Source organism: Balaenoptera physalus, assembly GCF_965194825.1.
Source record: "Balaenoptera physalus genome assembly, chromosome: 10".
Lineage (NCBI taxonomy): Eukaryota > Metazoa > Chordata > Mammalia > Artiodactyla > Balaenopteridae > Balaenoptera > Balaenoptera physalus.
The window spans coordinates 100,470,038-100,492,927 of NC_138889.1; the positions used below are offsets into that span (position 1 = coordinate 100,470,038).

A 22,890-nucleotide genomic window follows, 5' to 3' on the forward strand; every position below is an offset into this window, starting at 1 on the left:
CCCACCCACAGGCCATTGCTGGTTGCATGCCCCTAGACAGGCACCAGCTTCACAAAGACTGGCCTCCCGGAGGATGAGGATGGCAGTGGCAGCTAAGGAGCAGACAAACTTATAATTCAGCCAGAGGGCCTGGGACTCCTGGCCCAGGGGCTGACTGAATCTGCAGTTCACAGAGGTTTGAGGAGGCCCAAGTATGGGCCTCACTCAGAGAGTGACCTAGAATTACTGAGTAGTAAACCCAAGAAGTCTTAGAAATGCCCTTCTGTGACCCTGTTCTGAGGTCCAAATGAGGGGAAAGGAGCTGCAGCACTTTGGCCTGGAGCGTTGAAGACCTAGAGAGGAAGAGCCCCACGCTCTGGGCCTCAGTGCTCGCTGGCTGCCTCCCCAGGTGCAGGAAGTCCACAGCAGGAAGGGACGTGCACTCACAGGTCTGGGCCAGCTCTGCAAGGCGGCAGCCACTACTGGCAACAGAAGAAGCACAAAAATGAAGGCTGCCAAAAAACTGTAAAGCGCCTCCCTATTAGCGGGGATGCTGAGAAGAATGCAGGATGACAGAGAAGGCAGTTTTCTGGAAGAAATTCTGTTCTTTCAGGAGCCTGGGGTGGCTCCACTGCATGTTAACAGGTGCATCAAAATGAAGCCGTACCGGGGTGCCCACCCCTTCCTCAGGAATGCCGCCGACCCCTCCAGCCCCAGGGCTGCCACCTACCCCAACAATCAGTAACTCTGAAGACAACGTCAGTTCTTCTCAAACAGTTTAATAGCAAATAAACAAAGGAAGGTACCACACTTGGCAGATACAAAATGACTTTTTGTCCGTGTGTCTGTGCAATTAAAACAGATTTAGGTTCCCTATTGGGACAAAAGGAAAAACACACAGAAAAGGAAGGAGATTCCTTTTAGACACATACTCCCTTGCTCCAAACTGGTAACAATTTTTTTTCTTTTTTAATCCACTACACAAACTCTGTGATCAGGTCAGAAAAGCGACAAGGGCTCTTCTTGCCTTTTTTTTTTTTAAACCATTAAAGTAAAATCCATAATTTTCTACATAGTACAACACAAGTTCACACAAAAAAGACATTTTCTTTTGCAAATCAAAACAGAAAAGAAAGGAAAAGCTCAAACAAGGTAAAGAAAAAGCATTTCTACGGCTGAATCACGACTTTGAGTTGATTGAATCCCATTGTTGCTGCAGAACAGACTGTGCGTTTGGTCATAGTGGCAATTTTTTTCTCTTCACATTGTGAAATCACTTTACATTGTTTTCTAGTAGAAAAGGCAAAAAACTGTACAAAACCCCTAGTGTTAAATACAACGTTTGTACCAATAAAAAACTCACACAGGTTTGTCTCCAAAATGTAAAGTTTCTTTTTTTTTTTTTCTTTTTAAATTATTCACAAAAAGCAGCTGGAAATCAGAAAGGCAGCTGCCGCTCCAGGGTCTCAAATCCATTAAAACCACCACAGAACAATTAAAACAATCAGAGAGAGAAAAGGAAAAGGAAACAACGTCCAACGTTTGGCATTTGGTTTTATCCACAGGTTTTCCCAGAGCTCCTCTTGGAATTGAAAGCAAAATATATTGGCAAACATGGGTTCTGAATACAGAGGAAGGGGAGCCTCAGCGCCTTCTGCCAACAGAGGCAGCTCTGTGCAGTCAGACTGTGGGGTGCACGGCAGTCTCGCTCAGGCTGGGGTTCCTGGCCTCTTTCCATCCAATCACCCCTTCGAAGAAATTAAGCAGCCTACCATACACTGGGCCTCCACCTGGCCGCCCTTTCCTTCTAGTAAGAGTGGCTTCAAGCATAATACTAGGCAACCTGCCAGGTCCCGGAGCAGAAACTCTGCCGAGATCCCTTCCTTTATCAACCCCAGCATGGAGGACGCTAACAGTGCTTCTACCTTCCCACCCCCCGCCCCCCCAGTCCCTCGGCTACCCCTCTCCATCCTTCCCTGGAAATCCTACTTTGCAGCTCTCTCACCCACCAGCAGCTTAGGCCTGGGTGGGATCTATCCCAAACTCCTCCCTCTGCAACCTCTTACCTCCACAGATCCACCTTGTGACCTCTCACCTCCTCTGACCTCTCCCTCTGCCCTTCACATTCTTACTCAAGTCCCTAAGATCCTGAGGCTGGATGGTGCCACAAGAGAGGAGGGCAAGTTCCCCTCAGGGAACCAAGGAACTGGCTTGCCTGGCACCCAGGGACAGTAGCTATTTGGCTCTTCACCCAATTAAAACAAAACAAAACAAAACAAAAACAAAAACAAAACCAAACCCGCCCTAACCTCCACCCCACTAGCTGAGCAAGAGCCGAGCTGCAGTGAGGAGCCAGTGTGGGGTGGCTGGCGCCCAGGGCTGTAAACAGTGTGAAGACTGTAGTATTGTGCTTGCCACCTAGGAGAAGCGCTGCAGATGCACTGCCACTTGGGGCGCAGACGGCCTCCCGCGAGTGGCTAAGAGCGCCCTCCTTCTTCGGCGCTGAGGGTACTCACTAGCCTCTCGCCCGCCCACAGCCGCCTTCTGAGTTCTACCTCTGCCCCTGTGCCTCTCTGGACCCCCTTCCCACCCGCCTCTGAGCAGAGCAACCGGCCTCCTGAAGGCCCCGCCGAGACCCGGCGGCCGTATGGGGTGACAGTCTAAGTGCACAGGCAAACGCTCTAAGGGCAATAGAGGAGAAAGTTGCCACTTCAAAATAAAAATAATACAATCTTGGAAAAAAAAAAAATTAACCCCACAACAATTTAAAACAGCTTCTTTGAAACCCTTTTAAATCGGTCAGTTTCTGCACAAACTATAGAAAACAGAGAGGTGAAGGTGATATATACGAAGGTGTGAAGAAACAGCAGGAAACATGCAAAACTTGTTTTTTTCTGGGCATAATCTTAGTAGGAAAGGAAAAAATTCAAAACAAAAACACAAAAACAATACAAAAACAAAAAAATCAAAGCATCACATTTTGCTGTGGAGACTGTAGGAAGAAGCATGGAGGTGGGCACAGCAGGGCTGAGGGGAAGGGGCCAGAAGGATCTGCAGACTCCCGGCAGGGTTGCTCCAGGGAAGAACCACAAAAGAAAAAGGGCTGGCTGGGGCCCAAACTGCAGCCGGTGGTCAAAAAGGAAAAAGGGTTCAGGTGTTTTCTGCAGTTGAGAACTCAGAAAAACAAAAATAGGAACACATGCGGTCTCCTCAAGCCCCACAAACTATATCAGCAAAATGTGCTCAGGAGCCTCAAAGGTTTTAGTGACATCTTTTATTTCATTGTTTACTTCAAAGTTGTCTTTAAAACTAAGCACACAGAGAAACAAAGCCTAGAAACAGACTGGCTGTGTGTTCACAGAAATACAAACACCACGCGGTATGTGCTAGTAGGGCTGCTCTGAAGACAATTACAAAGAATTGGAATCACAAAATCAAGTGGTTATCTTATGAAGTTCTAGAAAAATAGATTTTTTTTATATTCAAATGCAAGTTTAAATATTTCCCCTTCAGCAGTCGTTCTAGCAAAACCAATTTGGCAGCACAAAAGAAAAAAAAAAGGAAAGAAAAAAGAAAAAACAAAGAAAGAAACAAACATAATAAAAATACACGTCAGCATCAAAGGTCAACACAAGGTCAAAGGTGAGAGTTCAAGCATCAGAGAAGCTGAAGAGACAGGGATTTGGACGATGTACTTGACGCCACATCGACATGCTTTAGGCACAACGATGAACAAACGGCAGGAATCTAGAAAAAAAAACAAACCAGAAAGAGGGAGACCCACTGAGTTACACAGAGCAATACATCCAAACAAAGAGAGAGAGAACAGGAACACTCACTGTTGTACAGCCCTGAAATGAGGAGGCGGGCGGGGTAGGGGCTGGGTAATGACAGGGAACTTTCGCACATGCTAACAATGGACACAGGGAAAAGTCAAAAAAGGACATGGAGGACACCGAGAAAACATCCAACTGCCAGAGACAGAGGGAACCTAAGGCTTGGATTTCCCAAGAAGCGCCCAAACACATCCGAAAAGGTCTCTCTGGTGGAGCAGAGCCTCAGCCTCTCCCTCAACTCCTGGTCAAGACTCAGGGAGAAAGTCAAAGCTGCAGGCTGGGGTGGGGAGAATTCTTTAGGGAAGAGGGCCAGGATTTCTCCTCAATCCTACGGGGATGGCCCTTTGTTCCCGGAAATCCAAGCTCTTAGCTTCCACGCAGGCCCTGGCCACTCATGTTGGACCCAGGAGACAGTGTCTGGCTGCATTCAAGGTAAATCACTTTCATGATGAAACCCAAGTAAGAAACAGAACTACAGCAGAAAACACTTATACACGTGAGACCCCCACACAACAGAAAAGGGCTGCTTAAGACTTGACTGCGAGTCTCCACTCTCCGAGCTGACGCTTTCACACCGTGAGACTTGTAGGGAAGCAGCTTCTTCACAAAACCATCTTTGGCCTAGGGAGAGAACTGTGCTCAAGGGCGGCACTGCTGTGGGAATTCGCTGGGCGGGGGACAAGAGAACAGAGGGAAGCGCCTGGGCTCACCAGCTGGCCGCTGTGGCAGCCCGGGCCCTGCTGAGGTGCACGCTCCTTTTAGAAACAAGAACCCACAAGCAGGTATGAAACCTCAGAGTGTGGTATCAAAGTGGGCTGATTACACCTTTACCTTTCACGTCAATAGGGAAGGGGTTTCATAAGGTCCTGGAGCCCAGGGCAAATCGTGTACAAATAACAGTGAACTGGGGGAGGAGGGAGAGAAAGGGAAGAAAGCGGGAAGAAGAGTGGAGTTCTGGGCTTTGGAAAGCCCCACAACGGCCAAGGAGGAAGACAGCACAGGTTAGCGGTCACAGCGCCGGCAGCACCCTGGGGAGCACAGCTCTCTCCTCCGCCAATCATTCACAGCGTTAACTCCTGCCCCCCTGGCAGACCAGCTGGGCTGCAAACGGCCACAGAAAGTCAGTAGTTTCAATCACACACAGCACCCTGTGTGTACAACAATCACATTCTGGATTCTACAAAATCCTGGCCTTTTCCAGAGATATAATTTAGGTAATAAATATTCTCCACCCCGGAGCTGTATAAAACTTCTATAAAAATAGAAACGACATTCTTGGTTCCAGCTGGTTGGGATTCAGAACAGCGCCTCCCCAACCTAGCATTTTTTTCTTTTTTTGTTGTCTTTTTTCTTTTTTATTTTTATTTTTTGCATTTATTTAAAAAATCCCATCATGACCCTGGAAGCCTTTGGAACAGTTTTATCCTTGAAACACAGGACACATTTCTCCCAGTGCGTGGAATTCAAGTTTACGTGGTTCAGCTTAAGAAGTACGTTTCACGTTTCTTAGAGGACAACAGACCCAAGTTATCACTATGAGAAGGGAACAGCTGTCCCAGCTTCAATGGGATAATCCAACACCACCAACTACCTGCACAACAGCAAGACAGTCAATCCTTGTCTGTGGCCCAAATGGACAGCATGACAAGGAGAGAGCCCCCATCTGACTTAATAGCCAACCAACCCCTTTAATCTCACCTCTGCTGCTAGGGGTCAGGACTGATGTTTGTGAGGTTTAAGATCCCAGGGACCCGGCCCCTGGCCTTGGCTAAGATCGTATCTTAACAGGGCCACCTCTGCCCAGGTACACATTCCCAACAGCGTGTTCTTTCTGGCTCTCCGCCCCCGCAGCACTTCTGGGAGCAGAGGCAGAGCCCAGAGGCTGTGTGGGTCACAGGCAAGGGCTGCAGTGAGACCTGGGGGAGGCAGCAGGGAGCTAACTGTAAAGACGAGGACAAAAACGAACACGGTGATGCTGAGGTAAATGAACACTAAATCCATATGGAGGTTGTAAACGTCCTGTTGTCTCCTCTGTCGCCAAGAGCAGAAGATGGGGCTGGAGCGGGCAGAAGAGGGGCCTGCCTCCGTTTTGACACTACATCTGGGACATCTCAACCAAGGAGGCAAACATGGATTTCTTAACCCTTTTAAGTGCTGAGCGCTGGCCACTGGCAAACGCAGCACTGGCTTAACGGGACCTTACGATTCAGGTACACCAAGAAGCAGGCTCCTCCTCCCCCAGCGTGATGGCTTTTGGTCAGTCTGCTCAGGAGAGGTGCTCCCTTCACCTAGATGCTGTAAGCCCTTCTTGGATCTACCCTCGTGAGAAACCTGTGGCTGGGGATGGAAGAGACATTCCTCGCTGTGGTCAACTATAAAGAAGAGACCAGACAGTGTCTTCCCCAGAGGCCTTCTTTAAAGGGACCTGATAGAAATGGGCCACGGTCTAATAGTTTGGTGTTGAAGTAAAGTAAAAACGACCTCTTTGACCGGCTGCTGCTTCCTAACAGCCACCAGCCAGGAGGGCAGGGCCAATCCAACACCAGTGGCTGGCTGGGAAAGCTGGTAACGGGTGATATATCCCTGCTTTTTGCATATATCAGGCTAATTTAACAGGTGCTTTATTTCCAGAGAATTGTTACCCCCTTCTTAGGAAAGAGGGGCAGAAATCCCAGACAAGAATCTAAAAAACAGGTGGCAAGAACTCAGTATTTCCACAGAAGGCAGCTATGGAGGAGTTTCAGCCTCCAGCTCCCAGGGCTGCTGGGTGTCAAGTCACTCTCACTCTCCAAAGCCAACCTCACCTCCTCCGCCCCCCAAAAGCTCTTGGATGTCAGTTCTCATTTCACCCACTCTCGCGCTCAGGAAGATTCTGGGGGTCAATTTTTTGTTTCACTCAAGTCCTCTCTCTTTGGGTAGTTTGGGGCAAATTCTGATCTTCTTTTTTAATGTTTCTCCATTCCCCCTCCTCCCCCAGGGCAGTTTGATGTTGGTCCTTCTCAACACACTGGTTACAAACACAGCAAACTTTTAAATAAAGAAAAAAAACTCAGGATATGGCACCTAAACTCCAAAGTAAAACACTGGAAACCAAAGCACAAACTTGTCCTCTGTACGAAGCGAAATCCCCACAGAAGGCAGCAGCCGAGTCTTCAGGGCAAGCTGTGCCTGCGAGAGTGGCAGGGATCAGGGTCCAGGGCTGTCAACCCACAGCCTCAGGGCTTCGAATCATTAAGGGTGCTCCTCCCCCACTTACCAGAAGACCCTCTCACTCCAGTCTCAGAGGGGAGCACGCTCAGTAGGGCTTGCTGTCATTCTTCGAACGTTTGAGCTGCACTTTAAGCCGCTTCATGCCAATCTGAAAGCCGTTCATGGACTGGATGGCAGCTTGAGCCGAAACAGGATTGTCGTAACTTACAAAACCTGTGTGTCCAAGCAGAAACCCAGGTGAGGGGCATAACGAAGCAGGAAGGTTCTCAATCCTCCTTATGCAAGAGATACCTTATGAGCTTAGTCTCAAATCCCAATTTTTCTCAGCAGGGACAAGAATTCTTGAAATTATATCACATGAAATAAATCAGGTTGCTAACAGCAGCAGTTGACATCTACACAGTACCTTAAAGTTTTTTTGGCCAAGCCATTTTCCATACATTATTTTTACCTCTGGAGTGACAGTGTGGGTAGAAATCATCATTCCCACTACAGAAATGAAAAAACTGAGGCTCAAAAAGAGGTAATGTAACCTGCCACAGGCTAAGTTAAACTATAAACTCAAACTCAGCTCTTTCTGCTATCAGCCCCTTCTCTTTCTAACTGGTAAAAATACTTAACCCTCCCGACACCAGAAGAAACACCAACATACCAAAACACTTGCTCAGGTTTGTCTGCTTGTCTATGAAAACCTTGGCAGACACGACATTCCCAAAGGGCATAAACATCTGCAGCAGGTCCTGGTCTCCAAACTCCTGGGGCAGGTGGTAGATGAACAGATTGGCTCCTTCTGGACCTTCAAAATCCCCATTGATTGAACAGGTCAGTGTCAAGCACACTCATCCTCTGCACCGACTCTCATTTCCACCTGTGCTAAAACTCTCAGCATCCCAACAAACAGAAATTCACCTGGAGAACTAAACAGATTCTCTAAATACAAAGCAGGGAGCTGAAGCGCCATCACTGAAACAGGTTTCTGCCCTCTTTCCCGTTCACCATTCTCAAGCTCTGTCTCATTGACAGAGGTCAGAATTCGACCTTGTGGGAGGATGGTGTGCTGGGACAGTAAGTAGGCAGATTTGCGTGTGGTGCAATAAAACCAGAGACTACAGGGTTGTAGAGGAACAACAGAAAAGGAGGTAGAGCTTATAAATAAAACAGGTTTCAAAATTGTGCCTAGAAACTATAGGGACAGCAAAGAGATTGGTAATTGCCAGAGGCAGGTGGGGCAGGGACCTACTACAAAGAGACATGAGGGAATGTCTAGGGGTGATAGAAATGTTCTACATCTGTGGCGGCAGTTACGTGACTACGTGTGTTCGTCAGAGCTCACAGAGCTATATTCCCAAAAGGGTGAATTTTACCATATGTAAATTGTGCCTCAGTAAAAACATTTTTAAAATGTGCCTATGATAAACAACTAAGCTCAAACCTAGAATATGATTTCCTCTTCAACCATTTACACTCAGTGATTTCCTGACCAAAGAAGAGGTTTTTTAAAAAATTTTTATTGGAGTATAGTTGATTTACAATGTTGTGTTAGTTTCTGCTGTACAGCAAAGAGAATCAGTTATATATATATATACATATATCCACTCTTTTTTAGATTCTTTTCCCATATAGGTCATTACAGAGTACTGAGTAGAGTTCCCCGTGCTGTACAGTAGGTCCTTATTAGTTATCAATTTTATATATAGTACGTATACGTCAATCACAATCTCCCAAATTATCCCTCCCCACCCCCTTTCCCCCTGGTAACCATAAAGTTTGTTTTCTACATCTATGACTCTTTCTGTTTTGTAAATAAGTTCATTTGTACCATTTTTTTAGATTCCACATATTAGTGATATCATGATACTTGTCCTTCTCTGCCTCACTTACTTCACTTAGTATGATAGTCTCTAGGCCCATCCATGTTGCTACAAATGGCATTATTTCATTCTTTTTATGGCTGAGGAATACTCCACTGTATGTATGTGGCACATCTTCAAAAAAGAGTTTTATTACAATCGCAGTCCAGCCAGTCTCCAGCCACCCTGGCCTCCCTGCTGTTGTCAAACACATACAGAACACTGCTGCCTCAGGGTCTCTGCACTTGCTGTTCCTCTGCCCCATTACTCTTCTTCCTCTAGATATATGCATGGCTTGCTTCCTTCCTTCCTTCCTTAAGGTCTTTACTTAAACGTCAACTTAGAGAGACCGCCTTCTTTATATAAAATGCTATCTTTCTGGCACTCTCTATTCCTCCTTCCTGCTCATCATTCTTCAGAGCACCATTTGGAACACCTCATGCTTCTGTTTATTGTCTGTCTCCAGAGTTCCATCAGTTCCCCCACTACCACATCCTAGGGCACATAAATGTCCAATTTAGAGCCGGTAAGGATGCACTGCACCAAGGCTCCTTGCTGCTAAAGCAAGAGAGGATACTTGTCTTTTTCCTACATTCGTGCTTAAATCTTGCCAGCTCCTGGTTATGAAAACCCAGTCATATATGAGCACAGAGATGTTGGCAGCACCTTCTATTCATACAAACCACTTTCAGGCCTCTTTCTGCTTAAAAAGCCTCTCCTGAATTTAATACCATTTATGTCAAAGCACATACCTCCCACTCCATCAACCCCTGGGCCATAACTCTTCCTGTCTCATCACCTTTCAGTTTGTCCTCAATTAGGAAAAGCATAGATCAGAAAGTGAGGGAAATGCCAAACGACAGAGCTAAAAGGGACACCTAGACAGAAGATATCCTCTGACAATTTATAATCCACAGAGAAGACTTCCTAACAAAGACAGACTGCCAGCGCTCGCTTCAGCAACACATATACTAAAACTGGAACGATACAGAGAAGATTAGCATGGCCCCTGGGCAAGGATGGCACGCAAATTCGTGAAGTGTTCAATATATTTGTGAAGTAAGCCGGAAAGAGAAAAACAAATATCGTGTATCAACACATATATGTGGAATCTAGAAAAATGGTACAGATGAACCTATTTGCAAAGCAGAAATAGAGACAAAATGTAGAGAACAAATGTGAGGACACGGTTGCGGGGGAGGCGGGGGTGTGGCATGAAATGGGAGATTCTGATTGACATATGTACGCCGCTCAGTATGAAACAGATAACTAGTGAGGACCTGCTGTACAGCACGGGGAACTCTACTTGGTGCTCTGTGGTGACCTGGATGGGAGGGAAATCCACAAGGGAGGGGATACGTGTTTACATATGGCTGGCTCACTTCGCTGTGCAGCAGGAGCTAGCACAACGTTGTAAAGCAACTATACCCCAGTAAAAAACAAAAACAAACAAAAAAACAGACTGCAGACTGCCAAATGGTGTTAGACACAATAAAGCCAGTATGTTTCTTCATCTAAAAACTGCAGCCCCATCTCAGGAGAGAATACAGAGGTTCTGACCTGAGCCACATCCAGAAAGCAGATCACAGTTTCTCAGTCTACCCTTGACACTGCCAAAGAGAAGTGTTTAAAAAAAAAAAGAGAAGTGCTGGCCTGACCACCTACATGGCTCTCCTGGGCTTTGCCCTGCTTCTCAGTGCTGGTCAGATGGAGCACCCACCCCTGCCCCTGACTCCAGTTTCCCTTGGCACTCACCTTCCTTCTGGCTTCCAGCAGCACCAATACTCTGCTGTGTCAACAAGTTCTGGTTGTACAGAGTGGGGAGCGCCGCTGCAGCATACTGCTGGATCCCCGAGTAGGCCTGCGTGAGGGCCTCCATGGTGCTCCCAGTGCCATTAGAAAGGCCACTGCTGCCCAGCCCACCATTTAAAGCAGCCATCCCTTGGTTGGGGGTGAGGGTGGGGGGAAGAGCAGGATTAACAGATTGGAAAGACTCAAGCGATGCCAAAGACAAACTGCAAAGTACGCCCTTTCATCTCCTTCTTAGCTTCTCCCTGAGGAGGAATATTCCTCTGACTGGTCAGATTTTGGGACACTCACCAGGCCTTGTGGCTAATAGGGACATTTAAAAATGCCACACCCAGGTGCGGCTCTCCCCATTATCTTCTTCCAACCTGTGCAAGAAGTGATACCACTTATACAACTTGCCCCATTTTTTTCTTTGGCTTTGCTGCCATCTTCTCACAAAGAGCTGGAACGTGGTAAAATAAGAGTCCCAGGACTGGGGACTAAAAGGGATACATATAGTCTATGACAAGATGTGGGCAAATCCTATCATCAAAATAGCTGCTAACATTTATTGAGCACGTACTAGTTGCCAGACACTGTACTAAGTAATGTGCTCAGCACTTTACCTATGTTCTCATTTAACTTAATAACCCTCAAAGTATTCTATTCCCACTTCATAGATGAGAAAATGACCTTAGAAAGGTGGTCTTCAGTTACAGGTAGTTAAGGGGCAGAGATGGGATTTAACTCAGGTCTGACTCAAACTCCCATGATCAGTTCTAACTTCACTGGGCCACCCCAATCATTCATTCTAACGGCACCCCTACCAGAATTGTTTAAAATGTGCTATCTGCACAAAGAATGGCTCGATGACATCCAGGGACTGGCCCTCACCTGCCAAAGAGCTGACGTTGAGGCCTGCTGTTGCTCCAGCTAGTGTCTGTAGGGCTCCAAGGGAGGCGATGGGATTGACAGAGCTGCTGCTGCTGGAGCTGGGTGAGGACCCTGCTGTCAGACATCCAGGAGTTAAACTCAGACCAACACTTACCTCCTCAGGTCAACAGGAACCAAAGCACAAGTTATGTTACTCAAGTATTCTCTTTGTGAAGAGGTTTTTCAGTTACTGATTTTTTCCCCCCAGCTGCTGATTTTGATAACTGTCCCTGCAGGACATAGAAGCAAGTGATGATTACAACAAACTAAAAACTACGAGATTTCTCTTAAGTCAGAAGATGACATCTGAGGGCTTCCCTAGTGGCGCAGCGGTTAAGAATCCGCCTGCCAATTCAGGGGACATGGGTTTGAGCCCTGGTCTGGGAAGATCCCACATGCCGCGGAGCAACTAAGCCCGTGCGCCACAACTACTGAGCCGGCGCTCTAGAGCCCGCGAGCCACAACTACTGAGCCCGCGTGCCACAACTACTGAAGCCTGCGCACCTAGAGCCCGTGCTCCGCAACAAGAGAAGCCACCGCAATGAGAGGCCTGTGCACCGCAATGAAGAGTAGCCCCCACTCACCGCAACTAGAGAAAGCCGGAGTGCAGCAACAAAGACCCAACACAGCCAAAAATAAATTAATTAATTAAAAAAAAAAATGCCATTTGAAAATTTACTGTACATGATCTGACCCCGTTGGAAATGGGTGTTAACTACTCTCCAGAATGACACGCTCCTCTCTTGGGCTTCTGCCCGAGGCACACAAGGGCACACTGGCCCCTATTATACATGCTTACCTGAACTGGTGAGTACGCTGAGGGGACTGCTGGATGTAGTGAGAGCATTGGTACCACTTGGTGTGTTCTGAGCTGCACTAGCTGCAGCAGCTAGTGCAGCCAAATTCTGTAACTGCATTGCATTTAACCCTGCAACATCCAAAGCAAGAGATCAGCCAGCAGATAAGGGTACCTCATTATCCACTCCAGCAATGACCGTGCACACTGGCAGAAGGCTGGTCCCAAAGAGGAATTGTTCTAGATACAGGCAATACTACAGAGCTCCAAAAAGATTCAGATCTCACTCAACTCATTCAGAAACTGAACATTTCCTCAGATAAGAGATGTCTAATCCAATAGCATGCCAGCCCAAGTGAGCATTAATAAACGGATGGGCAATTAGGAAACCAGAAAAGAGGGGTGGATCCTGTGGCCTACCATGGAGCCCGGTGTCTAAGAGAGTAATGCCGAACCCTGTGGCAGAGAACGGGTCTGCATCTGAGCCCCTCACTCACACTTTACAGGGGCTCTGTTCTCTGCAATGGAGGTGAAAACGCAGAAAATGTAGTAGAGATCCAGAAGGCAATGGAGGAGATGACAGGGGGATACACATGAAAACAGCAATAGTAGGGAGAACAAAGAAGAAACCACCACTTGAATAGTAGATTAATTATCAGAAAAAGAAGAGAGAAAAAACACTGAGGAAAAGACTTCCAAGTAGAACCTAGGCAACACAGGTAGAAGGAGAGCAAGAAATCTGAACTACACTGACAATGTGTGGCAAACTTTTTACTAGATAATGGAAAGGCAGGTGGGTGAGGGTGGAGAATTAATGAGAATAAAAAGGCTACAACACAGATTTACAATCTAGCAACTTTTCCAAAACACAGCAAACTTTAAGTCCCTGGGACAAAAATGAACCACTGTCAAACTTTTCCCAATGGCATAATGCAGTTTTCCTAAGACCAGCCCTTCCTCAGATGCACCTGCCTAGCCCCAGCCCGCTGCAGCAGAGCAGAGGCAGGCAGCTCTGGAACGGTCCCCTCCCTGCCTCCTTAACTTTCCTGACAGCCCCTGCCTCAGGTTTGTCTGTGGAGCCTCCTTTTGTTATAAACTCAGGTATCTGCCAATTAAGTTTTCTGTGCATGTTAACACCAAAAAAGGTAATTCACCTAAGAAATAACATGTATAAGACACTAACTGCCTGGGTTCTAGCAGCTTCACGGAAAGCCATGCACACTGAAGCCATCTTAGACTTTTCCTCAGAGAGTCACTGAAAAAGTCACTTTACTGTGGAAATAAAGAATTCCTGCAATTTTCTCCTTATCAAAGTAGCTGCAGATAGTCTGCAGATGCTAACAGCTCTTTTCCATCTTCCTCCTTAATAGAGACTTAAGGGGGTGAGGAGCAGCAGACAACCGCAGAGCAACACGACATCAACAGCTAAAAGAGCCACCTTCTACAGACAAGGTAGCTGAATCCTAGGATGTTCATCTTATGTCAGGTTTACGTAATGAGTGGAAAAAAATTTTTTTTCTGCACAAACGGTAGGAAACCCTCAGACTGCTGTTAGCCGGGTCTGTTGGCTTGGCTGCTGCCGCTCCTCCGCAGCAGTGAGACACTTACCTCCCATGGGGTGGAGGCTGCTCAGGGTGTTGAGGTTCCCAGAGGAGGCAGTCTGCTGAAGGAGCTGCAAATAAAGCTAGACATTACACCAAAAACAGAACAAGAGTGAGAGTGAGGGCTGGTTCTGCATCTGGGGTAACTCTACAGCACAGCAAAGCGAGAGTGCAGAGGCCCCCAGAGAAGAAAGTTGAAGACAAGAACCCAAGCCAACACAACAAAAACATGAGGCTATGATAGCACAGGACAACACAACACAGCTAAAGCCCTGGCCCAGAAGACAGTTGTGTTTGTTGAGTACAAAGCCAAGCTCGAGTCCCTGGCAACAGAATGCAGCACAGCAGAGGACAGAGGTAGAGGAGAGAACTAAACTCAACTCAAGCAGCCATGTAGTCCACTTAGAGGAGTGTCTGCATATTAGTGACTGCCATTTCTAGTTCCTCTCCCAAATTCTCCTTTGTTAGGTCCACACATCTTACTTTGTAACTTGTTCCCACCTGGAGACCTAACTTCTGCTTCACACAACTATTTAAAACACCAAACCTGAGCACTTCAGAGTATTTCTTGGAGTCATCCTTTACCGGCCACAATGAACCTGTGACTAGATCAATCCTGTCATAACTAGAATGCTACACATTCATCTAGCCCCATTCATCTCACTGTTGCAGATGACCAAGTGATTGCTGGATCAGTCCATATCCGTTCAGCGTACATTCTCTTTCAATGGTTGTTCCATAACAAATAAAACAAGAGGACCTGCCCATGAGCTTATGACCTCCATGACCTTACTCTGTACCTTAGCAAACTGCAACCCTCATCTAACCAACCTGCTGAAACCTTTTGTTCCATTCAAACCCAATCACTGTTCCTTATGAACAGCTGGTATTCTTGTTTCTGGATTCTTTATTCAATCTGTTATTCATTCCCATAAACATCTGACCTGGTTCCTCTGTCATCAGGAAATCTCTCTATTCCATATGTGTTTCAGCAAGTCCACAAACCTCCAGAGGCAGAATGAAAAAATGTACATACACAGAATTTTTACCAGCTTCTGAAAGGGGTCTGCTACCTCAAAGATTAAGAACTACTTGCTCTAGTTCTAAGTCCACATATTCCAGTACCTCATAATTAATGATGATGTACTATCACTTTCACAGTCCATTAGCACTCACATGTCTTCATTTCTGTCTTCTTAAATACCTTGGGCAATGAGTTCAGTCCCAACTGGTGGACTGTGCATATTGTACTTGGCACTTCACTTCCTCCCTAAATGAGAAGAGCTCTTAGGGTGGGGATCATGTCTAACTGAAATGAAGAGACCACAGCTCTCAACATACACCATCATGTGCTTGCTAGATGTGGCAATGACAACAAAATGGGGAGTCTTCCCTAAAAGAAGACTCCAAAACTCTCTAAAAGCAAATGCACATCATGGAGATAATTTTCAAGGCATTGTCATTTTGGCAGAAGACCTAAAATCTCTCTGAATTTTCTCAACTTACAGGCAATGTTCTAGCACCGAGAAACAATTTAATTTGTAGGAATATAACAACCATCTACACTTTTTGACTTCAGAGAATTACTAGTGAGGGTAAACTGGGATTTCTTCTAACATTTTAGAAACATGGAAACCAGAGCGCATCAAATTAGCCAAAACCTAGTACTGGGGGATAGAAAACATTGCCTTTCTTCTGTTTCCATATAAAATAATATTTTAAAGGATGAGGAGTGAATGACTATAATTACTTCTATGTGTATATTTCTAACTATCCATACTAATCTAGTAGTTTCACCATTTATTTTCCTTCCTTGGTAACTTCACAGATGACTTGTTCTTTCTGATTCAAAGATGAGACAGTTTTAAGTGTCTTGTGCTATCCGCAATTCTTTTAAGGGTTAAAGCAGTGATAATCCCCCGTAATGTACATTGCAGATCTAATAAATCTAACCAACTGGAGCCTGCCCCTCTTTTGGATTCCATGACTCAAACTCAACAAGAGAGTAATCAAAGGAAATCTATTTACTATTTAGTGAACTCAAATATACACCTGTAACACTCATTTAATAATGTCCATGGTTAATCTCTTGATCTCTCAGTCAGTGGAAACATTTACTATCATACTCTACAGGGAAGACTCAATAAGGATTTTAAGGATGCCCTCTACAATCTACTATAAAGAGATATGGAGAAAGATATTTGGTAGCTAAGATTTCCTCAGGAATTTTTTTTCTTGGGGGCAGGGACATATGAGATGTTTCTAAATTTTTTTATTAGAAAATTAGGATTTCACTGTAATTGGAGCAGAAGCTCAAGATATAACCAAAGATATGCGATGAGAGAGAGAGCGTGTGCGTGCACGCAAGACTAACGTGACAAAGAACATTTCATTGCCTGAATTTTTACGTAAAATTTTGCTATGCTAAAAGTTGTGACTGCCATTATGTATGTTAGCTAGGGACAGCAGAAGAAGAAACAGCTGGGAGCTTGCACAGCCTGCAGAAAGCAAACCACAAAGACTCACTGCTAAATACTGGGGTCCAAGAGTATTTAGACCAGCAAGGTTTCCCCACACAGATGCTGCGCTGATTTGCTGCATCTGCTGCTGGAGCTGCTGGGCCATTCTCTTCTGCTCTTTGTCCTTCTGTGTATCAGCAAATTTTACCACCATGGGGGAAGAGCATCCCTATGAAAACACCAAAATCAAAGGGTCAAAATCCTCATTCTGGGTGAAGGGAAAAATCCTCCTTTCTGGTGACGCATAGGCTGCATTCTAATTTCATTCGCTGTCAAATGATTCTCTTCCTGATAGACACAAGTGGCAAGATATAATTCAGTTTAGTTCCAATATGCTAATTTTAAAGAAAGCACCAGTTTTTAATTTAAAGACGTTTGGCCTTCTTAACTTTTAGGGCAATCAAATGCTATACATGCTACCGGGCTTCGACTGTCAATTGTCCTACCGCTCTCAGACCAAGGAACTTCCCCCTTTCATTCATCTGCCCCTACCTCCATGGTCTGTGCTTGGTGCATTGCCTTGATAGCTGTCTGTGCCATGGCTCTTGTTGTGAAAGTCACAAATGCACAACCTGGTAAGAGAAGAATCAATAACTCATCCATTCATTTGCTTAATTATTTATCTGACATTTACTGAGCACCTACTGTGTGCCCAAGTACCATGCTAGCAATACAGACATGGTTCCTGCCTTCAGGGGTTCATGATCCAGTGGAGAATACAGATATGTTATGACAGAGTGATACGTGCTTTAATGAGAAACCAGGGATGCACACAGGGGAAAAAGTGCTTGAGGGATAAAGGAGGAATCATATTCTCTAGCTTCTCTTGTGAAAGAAGTGTTTCCGTTTTGGCATGGAGAACCTCTCCAAGGACTGAAACAGAGAATTTTAATACATGACACTTAACTGCAGAATGCAGACTCCTTGAGGGAACTGGGATCAACTGATAGGAGTTGTGACGGGACCTAAATATACAACACCAAACCCAACCCTCTCCATCATGACAGTGCCATGTTGGCTAGAGATCACTGGTTTCCACTGATCCAATTAAAAAGAGAGTCCAAATTTAAGATGAGTACTTTTAAAGGCTAAAAATGTACCCACCTCGGCTCAGGCCATCAGGTCCCCTCAATATCCGGCATTCTTCGATCTGTCCGAATGAAGAGAACATGACTCGGATGTCATTTTCAGTGCACTTCTTGGAAATCATACCAATAAACAGCTTCCTGTCTTCCACTGCTAAGACAGTAAAAAACAAAAGGCTTGAACATTACTACTACAAGAGGTAGTGCAGCACAGAGCTCTGTGCCTTTATACCAGATTTCACCGATTTTAAGATACACATTTTTTTCCCCATAATTTAGCACCTACTCTTACCATCAATGGTATCTTAAAATTATAATTGGAACCACTTAGACGAAATATAGTAGCTTCATGATCTTGTGAAAGTTACTTAACCATTCTGTACCTGCTTCCTCATGTGATTAATAGAGATAACTGAGTTTACCTCAAAGGTAGCTGTAGGTATTAAATGCCAAGCACTCAGCATCTTGCCTAGCACTTGGCAAAGTTTGCTCTCATTAGCAATACTATTGTACCAAAGAAGGACGAGGTTTCATACTGAATTGACATGACAAGAGAAACAGAACACACATCTCAGTGAATTTAACTGTCCACTTTCATTTTCTGGTTATTCTCTTGAGGACTAAGTTTTCCTTCCTAATTTGTTCAGTTCCCCATTTCACTCCAGTTCATAAGAAATTGCGTTGATCAAAGGCATTCCAGTTCACTCTAAAATGTTCTTATAATATTTCCCTGTCAACTCTATCTGACTTATTTGCCATACTTATCTTAAAGAAAAGGACAATTTAGATGACAGATTATTTACAGCACTGATTCACTACCTTGCACCATACACAAAAATTAACTCAAAATGCATTAATTCCAAGTAACTAATGGATTAACTGAATCTAAGACCTGAAACCATAAGGCTTGGTAAGCTCCTTCGCATGGGTCTTGGCGATGATTTTTTGGATTTGACACCAAAAGCAAAGGCAACAAAAGCAAAAAATAAACAAGTGGGGCCATATCAAACTAAAAAGCTTCTGCACAGCAAAAAACAAACAAAAAACCGTCAACAAAATAAAAAGGCAACCTACTGAATAGGAGAAAGTATTTGCAAATCATGTGTCTGATAAGGGGTTAATATCTAAAATGTATAAAGAACTTGCAGAACTCAACAGTGAAAGAAAAACAACTTGATTAAAAAATGGGCAGTGGATCTAAAAAGACATTTTTCCAAAGAAGACATACAGATGACCAACAGGGACATAAAAGATGCTCAATATCACTAATCAATGCACTGATCATTTGCATTGTAGGGAAATGCAAATCAAAACCACGAGATATCATCTCACCTGTTAGAATGGTTATTATCAAAAAGACAACAAAGAACAAGTGTTGGTGAGGATGTGGAGAAGAGGGAAGCCTTGGGCACTGCTGGTGGGACTATATGGTGCAGCCACTGTGCAAAACAGTATAGAAGTTCTTCAAAACATTAAAGTTAGTACTACCATATGACCCAGCAAGTCCACTCCTGGATATTTATCTGATGAACACGAAAACACTTACTTGAAAAGACCTATGCACCCCCATGTTTACTGCAGCATTATTTACAACAGCAAAGATATAGAAGCAACCTAAGTATCCATCAATAGATGAATGGATAAAGAAAATGTGGTATTTTACACACACATGAATATCATTCAGCCATAAAAAAAAGAATGAAATCTGGCCATATGTGACAACATGGATGGACCTTGAAGGCATTATGCTAAGTGAATTAAGTCAGACAGAGAAAGATAAATACTGTATTGCTCTCACTTAAATATGGACTCTTTTAAACAAACAAACAAACCGACAAACAACTGAACTCCAAGATACAGAGAAAAGACTGGTGCTTGTCAGAGGCAAGGGAAAGAAGGTAGGCAAAAAGGGTAAAGGGGGTCAAAAGGCACAAATTTCCAGTTTTAAAACAAGTTAAGTCATGGGGACATAAGGTACAGTATGGTGACTACAGTTAATACTGTATTGCATTTTTTTTAAAAAAATAAACTTATTTATTCATTTATTTTTGGCTGTTTTGGGTCTTCATTGCTGCGCACGGGCTTTCTCTAGTTGTGGCGAGCGGGGGCTACTCTTCATTGCGGTGTGCGGGCTTCTCATTGTGGTGGCTTCTCTTGTTGAGGAGCACGGGCTACAGGAGCGTGGGCTTTAGTAGTTGTGGCTCGCGGGCTCTAGAGCGCAGGCTCAGTAGTTGTGGCACACGGGCTTAACTGCCCTGTGGCATGTGGGATCTTCCCGGACCAGGGCTCGAACCCGTGTCCCCTGCATTAGCAGGTGGATTGGATTCTTAACCACTGCGCCACCAGGGAAGCCCTGTACTGCATGTTTAAAAGTTGCTAAGAAAGTAGATCTTAAAAGTTCTCATCACAAGAAAAAAATTTTTTTGTAACTATTTATGGTGACAGATGTTAACTAGACTTATTGTAGTGTCGTTTCGCAATATATACAAATATTGAACCATTATTTTGTACAACTGAAACTACCATGTCAATTATATCTCAAAAGATTAATTAGTGCACAATACAATCCAAAGGCCATGAGAACAGCAAATACACAGGAAGAAACATTATAAGGGGAGGGCTTTATATACTTGCTTACCATTGTTCTTCTCACTGTCGGCAGGTTTCATCTGTATAGGATGATGCATCTAAAAAGCAAAACACATGAATATTACTATTGAATACACCAAAGGAATTCAGAAACATAAATGAAGACTCTAAAGGAAATACCAAAACTGACCTTAAGAGTTGTCTCTGAACTCTTGCCTGCCTCATTATCTCCCCTCCACAAAATATCAAAATAGAATGTGAGTCAACAAGTCAAAATTCTCTTGGTTGAAAGAGAATTACTTTCAGCCTATCTTCTTTGAAACATTCCCTTTATGTCCTCCTTTACATCAATTCCTGTGGCAGTCACCCTTTTCCCCAAATGGTTTTCAGTGTGTGCCTGAAATGTATAAGTATGTTCCATATGTCAAAACCACCACAGTTCCACTTACTAGTAGGAGCTTTCTTACCCCTGGGAGGACCTTCATGTTGTGAAGAGCATTCTGAGCTTCTAATGCAGCTTTTCGGGTGTAAAATGTAACAAAACAGCACCCTGCAACAAACAACACTTCAGGAAATCAAACCAGTCCTTTGAAAGCAGATAATTCCTAGAGCACTCCCTCCTCCAGGTATATATTGAAAATTAAAAGAGAGGGCTGGGTTTATTAAAATTGGGGGGGGTGGGGGTGGAGGGAGGGAGATGGAGAAAACCTAGCAGGGGGGAAGAAAAGGATTTTCTATCATTTTCTTCATTACTGTAGTCTCCTGGTTTTATTAAAATTCTTCTTTAACTGCTCTTATAACTTCTTTGGGAAAGATGACTTTCCTTACAAAGGTCACGTCACCATGCCATTCAACCTGCCCTACTTGGAGCACCAGGTAGTGTGCTGGGCAAGAAGACTCAGCTACAAACCAGACAGACAGAGGCCTTGCACTCTTGCAGCCTGTAGTCTACAAATCGTTCTTTCACAGAACAAGCCTTACACTGTAGCCAATTTCTACCATATGCCTCAAACATAATTATCATTTATTAAGTTATAAAATGACTTAAGAGCAAGGACCTCAATATCTTTTTTTGGACTCTTGGTTTTCATCAAATATCATCACATGTCTAACAGCACACAGCACTTGACTGAGGAGATCTGGAGATTTTGTGCTCTGTATCTTTAATGGGGATCGGAGGGGGGAAGTATGTCTTGTAAATCTTGGGTCCATAGTCCCATAAGATATGGTACAGATTTCTTTCAAAATCACCCTGCAATTAAGATTTTAAATTACTGCATATTATATTGACAATCATTTTCAGGAACTATAATACTTTATATTCTTGGTTAACTATGCCACAAAGAGAAAATAATTCTTCAGCTTCTAGGTCCTCTGCCATTAAGCTGGTTTCAAACATAAAATCATGCTTGCGTACATCTGCACTGTAGAACAGCTTTCACAGAAAATTACTCTGAAATGGGTCATTTGGGAAAACAAGTGTATGTCTATGTGGTATGGGGCAAAGCTAACACCTTATCTACTATCAGGCCTATAAAACTTCCACTCTGCTGGGTATTTCTGGAAGCAGCTTGCCTTTCTTCTCCTGTTCATTTTGTAGGCTACAACAGGTCACCTACAAACAAGTTGCTCCTAGTTGCTAAGCCATCCCAGAAGGCCTCTGTAACACTAACAGAAACCCACGGGTACCTGGACAGTCTTTCTCTTTCCACTTACTCTAGCCAAAATACTAAAGAAAACCTATGTGGTTGGTTTACTTCAACTTTATTTTTGTCATTCCACTCCCAAGATCAAATGAGACACTCACATGATTCTGTCTCTTGAATTTACAGATCTCAGAAAGGACTGCCTAAGATCCAATTTACAAATTATCCTCATGATGTCACCTTAAGTTTTTACTTTTAAGCCATTAAATGTGTTTGGACTCGGAGATATAGCTACAACAAAATGACAGGGTTTTTTTCCCCCCTGTATGACCACAAGAGCATTCTGGCAATGAGAGAGAGCATGCACATGATTAAAAATACATATAAAAGTCAAAGCCCTTACCTTTGCTCTGAGGAGGGTTTTGGCTCCTATCCCTTAGGACGTTGATTTCGTAGACAGCACCATACTGTTCAAACAGTTCCCTCAAATCCTTCTCTGACCAGGTCCTTGGAACCTGGCCCACAAACATCTTGATAGCATCAAGATCCGGTTGGTCTGGGTGGTCCAGGGTGCCGTTCATTTTCTTTGAGCTGCGTAAAATAAAATAAAACTTCTATTATGTATTCATGTTGCTTCCTAGAGAATCTTCTTTTCTTTAAAGGTCTCAACTACTTCCTGATAAAGTAGGGGAAAAAAATTCTACTTCCTTTCACTACTTCCATTCAATTTACCAAAGTTCCCTGGTCCTCCCTCACTACGCCACCCCTTCCATTAGATTCCCAAACTAAAGTCACCATTCTGATTAGGACACCCTGGGCTTTAACTAAGGAATTGAGTGTCAGTCATTCCTTGTCTAGCTAGAGAAGTCTCAGAAGAACTTAAGAGGTAAAGTTCCTAAAGCAAGTTTTAATCATTTTAAAGTGTAGCTAATAAAACTTTTTAAAATGTCCATAAAATCACAAAGGACTACTGCTTATGGATAAGATTCAGGATTCTCAATCTACACGATGATGGGTGAAAAGTTTCTTTCAGTAGATATTAGAGCAGGAGCACATGA

At 44.1% G+C, this 22,890-nt stretch overlaps 1 protein-coding gene across 19 annotated transcripts in view; it reads right to left on the bottom strand.

The window, feature by feature from the left end:
• CELF1 (CUGBP Elav-like family member 1) overlaps nt 1-22,890 on the bottom strand; it is an 80,429-nt gene that overhangs the window by 8,058 nt on the left and 49,481 nt on the right. For 6 of the 19 annotated variants that reach the window (XM_082475943.1, XM_082475950.1, XM_082475949.1 and 3 more), the window contains 13 exons: nt 22,236-22,423; nt 20,636-20,736; nt 20,236-20,284; nt 17,617-17,751; nt 17,005-17,084; nt 16,520-16,681; nt 14,001-14,076; nt 12,396-12,524; nt 11,558-11,671; nt 10,631-10,816; nt 7,678-7,821; nt 7,072-7,238; nt 739-3,726 (listed from right to left, as the gene is read on the bottom strand). In XM_082475943.1, coding sequence (XP_082332069.1) covers nt 7,111-7,238; nt 7,678-7,821; nt 10,631-10,816; nt 11,558-11,671; nt 12,396-12,524; nt 14,001-14,076; nt 16,520-16,681; nt 17,005-17,084; nt 17,617-17,751; nt 20,236-20,284; nt 20,636-20,736; nt 22,236-22,423 — 1,492 coding nt within the window. In that variant the 3' untranslated portion in view covers nt 739-3,726; nt 7,072-7,110. Of the gene's footprint in view, nt 1-738; nt 6,984-7,071; nt 7,239-7,677; nt 7,822-10,630; nt 10,817-11,557; nt 11,672-12,395; nt 12,525-14,000; nt 14,077-16,519; nt 16,682-17,004; nt 17,085-17,616; nt 17,752-20,235; nt 20,285-20,635; nt 20,737-22,235; nt 22,424-22,890 lie in introns of those variants that run through there. The other 13 variants (XM_082475958.1, XM_082475948.1, XM_082475947.1 and 10 more) reach the window with 13 other exon arrangements.